We start from the raw sequence: 8952 nt of genomic DNA on the forward strand, positions 1-8952 counted from the left end.
AGATGTAGTACAGTAAAGAGTACAATATGTACCTCTGAGATGTAGTAGTGAAAGAAGTACTAAGTAGCAGAACATGGAAATACTCTCAAGTAAAGTATGTCGAAGTACTTTTGTAGTTTAATTCCACCGCTGAGTAAAAGTACTAAAAGCAAAGTATTAGAGGAAGAAACATACAAAATACACATACGGTGTAAGAGTACAACAACAAAGTACACTCGGGACAAAGAATGTAAAAATATGCTGGTGAATATATTTGTGTAATTATGGTCATAAATCCCAGAGTGTTACTTATTCTCCTTCAGTTAATTGTTGATACATTAAATTGAATAAATGACTGTTGTGTGTTTCTCTGCTCTTTGTTTTGTCTTCTGTGCTGACAGACAATCAAACGTGACCTCGTCACCTCGTATCAGATCAGTCTGTGAATCATTACAGTAAACGCAAAGTGTCATTTCTGTGCCTCCGTGAGCTGACACGACCCGGACCAGTGGGTCGAGGGTTCAAATCCCCCGAGAGAGGAACTGGATCTGATCACAGTACACGTTAAAACGTTGTATTATTGATATAGAGAGACGGATACTTTATTAATGTTAAAGGGGAATTATTTTCACTACAGCATCATTTATAGATGCAGGTAAAGCAATAAAAATAGCAAAGTAAAAAATATTAAATATAAAAATGCACAATATATACAATAAAATATAATAATATTAAATGAACTAAGTAAATAATAGTGCACCTTTTTCATGAGTGATCTGACAACAAAGCAAAGTGCTCGTCTCATTGAATAAAGTATGAAAAGAAACAAAATTATCCTTTTTTTTCAACAAACTCAAAATAACAAATTAATCACTATTTCTTCTTCTTCATACAAATAAATAGAAATTCCTAATAATCATAAATCCATGTCTGAATAAACCTGAAGTTATATAATTATGCACTTTCATATATTTAATTAATAGAAAATATTCCAGGTCTCCTTCTCAAAGGAGATCCGTATCTCTTTTATTTCTTGCAGCATTATTTTCATACTTTAAACCCACAAATCATGACGGAGGAGGAGTCAGAGGATCAACACAGTTACTACATTTAATCCACATTTCATCACAGTCCAGCCAATCGCTGCAGAGATGCTTCAGTCTGGACTAAACATCGACGACTCTCTATTGAACTCATTCTATTTATGTTTCCCTCCCTCAGCTCTCGGCTTGTGTGTCTCTGGTCGTAGAAGTCTGTCTCGGCTGGCCGAGCTACCGGAGACTCACCAGCTCCTGAGACAGACCTGCAGAGACTTCGCCGACCGAGAACTGACCCCCATCGCTGGCAAGCTGGACAAAGAGCACGCTTACCCTGCTAAACAGGTACACACACACACACACACACGCATGCACGCACACACACACAGAGCTGCACACTTTAATAGTGACTTATGAGTTGAAGAACCAATGAGATAGTTGCCCATGTTCTGACAAGTGAAGTCAAAGCTTCATGTGTTAAAGCTGCATTCTCTCTAGTGTCCAGCAGGGGGCGACTCCTCTGGTTGTATAGAAGTCTATGAGAAAAGGACTCTACTTCTCTCTTGATTTATTACCTCAGTAAACATTGTAAACATGAGTTTATGGTCTCAATCTCTAGTTTCAAGTCTTCTTCAATACAGCATGATGTTCATTTAGTACATTATGGTCCATTTAGAGTCACACAGACCATAAAGCAGGGGATGCTTTAGGGCGGGGCTACACGGTGATTGACAGGTCTCTACCAGAGACGTATATGGCGTCTTTACGTCACTCCTCCTCAGTCCAGTTATGGTCACTTCCTGTTCACTGGTTGATAAAATACAACATGGCGACCTCAAGGTTATTTTTAACACATCTTCCAGTCTTTCATAAATGTTTTTTTCAGTTAACTGGCTAATTTATGTTTCGCATGTAAACAGCCAACATCTCAATCTTTGTGCATCATCCATATTTACTTCATCTATTTTAATCTAACTGAACAAATATATAATGAATATGTTTATTATTATAATAACAAAATGAATAAGGGGCGTGTTTTATTCTTCAAACTGTTGTTTTTGTCAATTTTATTTTAAAAATGTCGGGCTTATTTCCTGTGAATAAAGCCATGAACCAATCATTTTTAAGCCATTATTTAGGGTTTTTTTCGTGTTTATTTATGTTCTTAATGTGTTTAGATCCAGCAGCTGGGAGCGATGGGCGTGATGGCCATCGAGGTCCCAGAGGAGCTGGGAGGAGCTGGGATGGACTACCTGGCCTACAGCCTGGCTATGGAGGAGATCAGCAGAGGCTGTGCCAGCACGGGGGTGGTGGTGTCTGTTAATAATGTGAGTGGGTCTAGCAGAACCAGAACCTGTGAGGGGTCATTATTATTATTATTATTATTATTATTATTATTATTATTATTATTATTATTATTACTAAGCTGTGGTTCTGCTCTCAGTCTCTCTACATCGGACCGATACTGAAGAATGGCACAGAAGAGCAGAAGAAGAAGTGGATCACACCGTTCACCACCGGAGAGAAAGTGGGCTGCTTCTGTCTCAGTGAGCCAGGTGAACATCTCTCTCACACACACGCACACACACACACACACAGACACACTCTCTCTGTCTCAGTGTTATGATCATAAAACAAATGGTCCAAATGATGAAGCTAACGTCAAAATGTGGATCTTTCCCCCGTATATGAAGCACGATACCCGTCCCTACACCTGTGTGACTTGTGATTTATGACTTTTAATCTCCAGGTAACGGCAGCGATGCGGGCGCTGCCTCCACGGTGGCCCGTCAGGACGGAGACGAGTGGGTTCTGAACGGAACCAAAGCCTGGATCACCAACAGCTGGGATGCCTCGGCTGCCATTGTGTTCGCCACCACGGACAAGAAGCTCAAGCACAAGGCACGGCGCAGCACTTTAACCTTGAGAGATGAGGAGTGGGTTTGTTTCTATTGACTGCTTCTCGTCTGCAGGGCATCAGTGCCTTCCTGATCCCGATGCCTCACCCGGGACTCTCTCTGGGGAAGAAGGAGGACAAGCTGGGCATCAGAGCCTCGTCCACCGCCAACGTCATCCTGGAGGACTGCAGGATCCCGCTGGGCAACATGCTGGGACCGCGAGGGGCCGGGTTCAAGATCGCCATGGTGCTTCTTAAGAAAGACTCGGTGTCGTTATATTTCAAAATCAGAGCTGAATGCAACTAAAAAATGTCTCATGAAAGTAGCACAGGATGCAGCGCAGCTTCCTGAATATCAACATTCTAGAGTTTCAGGAAATAAAACAGTTCCTTCATTAGAAAACACGTCCGTAAACCAGATGTCATTTCTGTCGTTAAAGGACTGAAATGTGACCACAAACACTCATCTGTTAGCGATTGCGTAATATTTCTCTACCTCGTTGTCGTTCCACCATTTTCTCTTCTGCTCCAGAAAGTCTTTAGAGTCCTTTCAGTGTTTCACCGTAGACTTCTATTATCTTCACCAGGAACTTACAAAACGTCTTCATTCACAACAGTTGTCTTAGAGTTCCCTCACTAGGACCAACTCTCTTTTTTTGTATGAGGAAGCTTTATGAACACAACCAAAGGTCTCTAGATTAAAAGTCTTGATACAACAGAATTTATTATTTTCATGTTTCAATGACTGCAGGATATTTAAAAAAAGTTACTTTTATGGGGACATTTTTGTCCTGAGGGTTCTGTATTTTATATTATAGCCTTATTGTAAGAGCTGAGGATCAACAGGCTCCAAAGAGTTAACGAGGGTTAAAGTACGTTTGGATTCTGTGGCCTCTAGAAGATCAAACAAATCAGTTTGTTCAGCTAAAAAAACAAAAAAAAACCGTCTCCTCTCTGCACTGTCAGCCCTCCAACACACACACAACAATGAAAAAGTACTGACTTGCTGCATGAATATACAGTATGTTTATTTTACTGTAAGTTTTTTTTTTTTTTTTTTTTTTTTTTTTTTTTTTTTTTTTTTGTCCCTCAGCAAACCCTGGACAGCGGGCGTATCGGCGTGGCGGCTCAGGCCCTCGGCATCGCTCAGGCTTCTCTGGATTGCGCCGCGGAGTACGCTCACAAACGCACCGCGTTCGGAGCGCCGATCGGCAAACTACAGGCAATACAGGTAACTCTTTAAACTACGGGCCGTACAGGCGACTCTTTAAACTACAGGTAACTCTTTAAACTACAGGTAACTCTTTAAACTACAGGTAACTCTTTAAACTACAGGTAACTCTTTAAACTACGGGCCGTACAGGCGACTCTTTAAACTACAGGCGACTCTTTAAACTACAGGTAACTTTTTAAACTACGGGCCGTACAGGCGACTCTTTAAACTACAGGTAACTCTTTAAACTACAGGTAACTCTTTAAACTACAGGTAACTCTTTAAACTACGGGACGCACAGTATTAGGCTACTACTATGTTTAAACTACTATACTTCTTCTCCTTCACCTTCATCTCCTTCACCTCCTCTTCTTCCTCGTCCTCCTATAGCAAATATAAGTACGGGAAAACACAGCGATGTTTGTTTTCCAGTCAGTTGCATTGTGGGAGTTGTAGGATCCAGTATTTTTGGAACTTAAGTCCGAACATCTTGACTTGTCTTTGTGTTTTCTGAGTCTCCTGATGCTGAACCTCTGACGTTTAATAGATCTCAGGATCTAATCAAAGATGCCCGTCACAGTTTTCATCTGAAACGCAAAGATCTACAGTTTTGTTTCAATGTCTTTGCTTCATAAATGACTTTTGATGAATTGTCTAATCGTTGAAACACTAATAACGTATTTTTAGTTCAAACTGGCCGACATGGCCGTGGCCGTAGAGAGCGCTCGTCTGCTTATCTGGAAGGCTTCACTTCTCCGAGATTCAGGGAAACCGTTCACAAAGGTACGCTCCACTTCTCTTAACCAGTTTTAACGAGTGAAACGTCACGTTTTTTACCGCCCTGTGTTTTTGTCTGCAGGAAGCAGCCATGGCCAAACTAGCAGCGTCTGAAACCGCCACTTTCTGCTCCCATCAGGTAACAACAACAGACCGTGAGCTCTCATCGTAAAAGCCTCCAGGGAAACCTTTAAGTCTTATGTTTGTACTTTTTAAAAGGCGATCCAGGTTCTGGGGGGGATGGGTTACGTGGCCGACATGCCGGCCGAGAGGCACTACCGCGACGCTCGCATCACGGAGATCTACGAGGGCACCAGTGAGATCCAGAGGCTGGTGATCGCCGGCCAGGTGCTGAAGGAGTACCAGCCGTAGACCGCGTGGACATTTAACATCTCTCCAGATAAAGAAGCGCATTGTGGGTTTATAGATCGAAGACGACGATGCAGAAGTTCATGAGGAATTCAGACGATTTTAGGTTTGCAGTAACTCTCGTGTCTCAAAGGGAATTCAAGATCTTCAACACGGAGAACAACAACTTCAAACTTTGCAAGTACGTCGCTCCTCATAGCTGCAGAACTCGCCTGAGAATCTTCATGTTTTTAAGTTTTCTTAATGATCAAAGTAATCTAGTGATTGTGGTGCACACATGGATGTAGATAAAACTAATATAAGTTATTAATAGATAATTCTGCATACTTTTAATTTTGAGAATTTGCACATATTGGCTTAAAAGTCCCCGTCTGTCACTTTAAAGCAGTACTTCAATAATGTAGTTGTACTTCTGTAAAACTGAAGAGACAAATTCAACAAGATTCAAGAGTTAAAAGGTTTATTTGTCATCAATAAAACTCCATAAATCAGATTAGAAATCCTAGAAAAAGATGCTCCTCATAGCTGCAGAACTCTCCTGAGAATCTTCATGTTCTTTATTATCAAAGTAATCCTCTGATGGTAGTCTGTACATCTGTGTGTGCACTGCTACCAGGAGCTGATCAGAGATCATTCTGGATACTTTTAATGGAGACAATTTGCCAAAATGTGAATAAGAAGCTAAAAAACAAAGTTGTATCCGAGCCTTTTAAAATGAGTTCCTTTGAGAGCTTCTCACCAGCAGAGGGGGCCGGAGAGCCTTCAGGTCTCTGTGACCCACTTCTGATTCACACAGATCAAAACAGTCGTCTCTTAATAACGCTGCAGCGTGAGCACTTGTTCCACATTGACTCCAGATTTACTGATTCAATGATCAGGTTGTCGGTGCGAGTTTATTCTTGAGTGATTGTAGTCGATGACGTCTGTCGGCTGAACGTTGAAGACGGTTTCTGATGTTTGACTAAGAACACACGACGTCGTCTTTATTGGGGCTGAACTCACAGACGTCTTGTGCCTCAATAGCTTGTACATATCTTTATGTAATATATTGTGTGCAGATGATAATAAAAACAGAATTACAAGAAATCTTTTTTTTTTTATAAAGCAATATTACAGAGTAACTCCAGTTTATTTGTAATGAACCACAAAGTGAGGTTAGTGTTTTCTTTGGGTGTAACTCGGGTGTTCCTTTACTGCAGAAGCTAACGTGCTCCGTAGCATCTTCATCAGTTCATCGGACATAAAAATGATTCAAAATACTCACTTTGCTCTAAAGACGTATAGAAAGTCCCACACCTATTTATAGACTTAATAAACCAACTGTTCTAAATCTGATTTAATGAGAAAAACAAGGTTTTACCAGGATAATCTTAATTCATTCATCTTTGAACGAAAAGATGGATGTTTGTTTGTTGTTGTAATACTCCTGTTGGCCAATAGAGGCTGACATGCACCACTACACCATGTACCCTGCTTTATGGTCTGTGTGACTCTAAATGGACCATAATGTACTAAATGAACATCATGCTGTATTGAAGAAGACTTGAAACTAGAGATTGAGACCATAAACTCATGTTTACAATGTTTACTGAGGTAATAAATCAAGAGAGAAGTAGTCATTTTCTCATAGACTTCTATACAACCAGAGGAGTCGCCCCCTGGTGGACACTAGAGAGAATGCAGGTTTAACACATGAAGAACAGGAGGTTTTAGCTTTGATTTGACTTCATGAAATATTTTAATTGTGGTTAAAGTCAGACTTTTTAGAAGTTTTTGTTCATCTTTCTGTGAACAACCGCTTGTCTGTCTTTGTGTTTCCTGATTTAGTTTGTTGTTGTTCCACGTGAGGTCCTGATTGCTCCACTGGTCCAGATTCAGGCCAAGCTTCCTGAATCTGATTGGTCTGCTGGCTCCATTGTTCCATCGAGGTCGTGTGAACCAGAGTCCTGATTATTTTCTGGCTCTTTTGTTTGTCAAACAAAACAAAATACATTCAAAAAAACATAACATGAAACTCAAAATGACCTTGTTATGGAGCTGATATTCAGCTTTTAATGATGAATAATGAACATATTTATATTTCATATCGCATATAACAGCCTTTAAATAACAGACACGTAATGTTTTTTGTCTTTATTAGAAAACGTATCAAAAATGACGAAGTATAAAAACACTCAAATGCAAATCAGCTCTTTGATCCCAACATTGGTCTGTAAAGACCTGCTCACTGTGGGAACCAGTCTCTAGACCAGCACACTAGACCAGTACACTAGACCAATTCTCTAGACCACTGGGAGAACACAAAAAATATATTTACAATGAAGATCTGTAGCCAATCAGAGGCCGCGCGCACTGACTGAGCAACCTGCCAGATGAGAAATATTATTTTTTTAAAGCACACTAGTTAATGAACCAGTGAGACGTCACGTGCAGATTAAAACCCGTTAGCAGCTCCAATAAACAGCCACGTGCTCTGAATGAAGCTGAGCAGAAGTTTCCAAAAAACAAAAGTCCCAAATCTATAATAAGTTTATTTAAACGTAATGCTTCTTGTCGAACTCCCCGTTGGATGTGATAGTCTTGGTGGGCGCGTACTTGATCGGGTACGCGCCCCGCGCCCCCCGGGATAAGGAGCAGACCAGCAGCGTCCCGCCGAGCAGCAGCAGCGCGGTGGCGGCCCAGCCGATGTAGATCGCAGCCCCGATCTCGCGCTTCTTGGACGGCGGCACCTGCGGGTCGTGGAAGTCCACGATGATGTTGTTGGCCATCCAGCAGAGCGGCACGAGCACGAAGAGCCCGCTGACGATGTACAGGACACCCCCCACGTTCACCACGCGCACCTTCACCGTCTCCTCCCGGATGCAGTTGGTACATTGCGCGCCGGCCACCGTCACCGCGAGCGCCACGACACCGAGCACGGCGGAGATGACCGTGAGGGCGCGTGCCGTCTGCAAGTCCCCCGTTAGGGACAGAACCGAGTCGTGGACCTTGCACTGCATCTGGCCCGTGCTCTGCACCACGCAGGACATCCACAGGCCGTCCCAGATGGTCTGCGCCACCACGATGTTGGAGTCGATGAACGCGGTCACCTTCCACATGGGCAGCCCGCACGCGACCATCACCAGCAGGGAGCCCGCGAGGCACAGCGCGAGGCCGAGGAACTCCAGACACGCGGCGAGCATGGTCCTCCTGATAATGATGGTGATGAGGTCTTCTTCTCTGGTTGGTGATGCTCTGCGCGCGCTCAGCCTTGCCTCCGGTCAGTGAGAGCGTGCGCTCCGGGGCGTTCCATTTAAAGGGACTCCCGTCAAAATACAAACTTTTTGGGGGCCAATCAGCAGCTGAATTGCATGTTTGTCTCAGCCAATGAGGAGGCGAGGTCTGCAGGAGCAGCTGCAGCATCTGTGACACACACACACACACACTTTACGCGTGCACGTTTACTCACAGATGTGAGGGAGTATTCACCGGTCTGCACCAGCTGATGTGTGAGCCTTCTGGAAATCCAACTTCTTAACTTGACCCAACCCAGGGAGCAACTCTCCGTGGAAAAGATGTTTCACAAGTGAAAGTTAGTTCATCGTCTACATCGGGCAAATAATATGATGTCATCATGTTAAAGGGAAACGAAGAATCCACCTCCACATTTCTCAGTTGAAAAGCCAGTATTGAAAATCCTA

The 8952-nt window shown here is 42.8% G+C and overlaps 2 protein-coding genes across 2 annotated transcripts in view; one reads left to right on the top strand and one right to left on the bottom strand.

Annotated features, from left to right (window-relative positions):
* acads (acyl-CoA dehydrogenase short chain) overlaps positions 1-6358 on the top strand; it is a 6933-nt gene extending 575 nt beyond the window's left edge. Inside the window, exons 2-10 of the mRNA XM_031878080.1 lie at positions 1201-1361; positions 2195-2344; positions 2461-2572; positions 2767-2918; positions 2990-3160; positions 4007-4144; positions 4814-4909; positions 4986-5042; positions 5123-6358. Of these exons, the coding sequence (XP_031733940.1) occupies positions 1201-1361; positions 2195-2344; positions 2461-2572; positions 2767-2918; positions 2990-3160; positions 4007-4144; positions 4814-4909; positions 4986-5042; positions 5123-5275 (1190 nt within the window). The 3' untranslated portion in view covers positions 5276-6358. The remainder of the gene's footprint in view (positions 1-1200; positions 1362-2194; positions 2345-2460; positions 2573-2766; positions 2919-2989; positions 3161-4006; positions 4145-4813; positions 4910-4985; positions 5043-5122) is intronic.
* A 568-nt stretch (positions 6359-6926) lies between these two features.
* Positions 6927-8524, bottom strand: cldn5b (claudin 5b). The gene has a single exon (XM_031878082.1). It carries the CDS (start codon positions 8452-8454, stop codon positions 7807-7809), a length of 648 nt encoding a protein of 215 aa, XP_031733942.1. The 5' UTR covers positions 8455-8524; the 3' UTR covers positions 6927-7806.
* Between the last annotated feature and the right edge of the window lie 428 nt (positions 8525-8952).

This window comes from Anarrhichthys ocellatus, unplaced genomic scaffold (assembly GCF_004355925.1).
Source record: "Anarrhichthys ocellatus isolate YVR2014 unplaced genomic scaffold, GSC_Weel_1.0 scaffold160, whole genome shotgun sequence".
Taxonomy (NCBI): Eukaryota; Metazoa; Chordata; class Actinopteri; order Perciformes; family Anarhichadidae; genus Anarrhichthys; species Anarrhichthys ocellatus.

Coding starts and splice junctions, on each gene's coding strand:
- cldn5b (XM_031878082.1), bottom strand. CDS start 8,454: ATGCTCGCCGCGTGTCTGGAGTTCCTCGGCCTCGCGCTGTGCCTCGCG.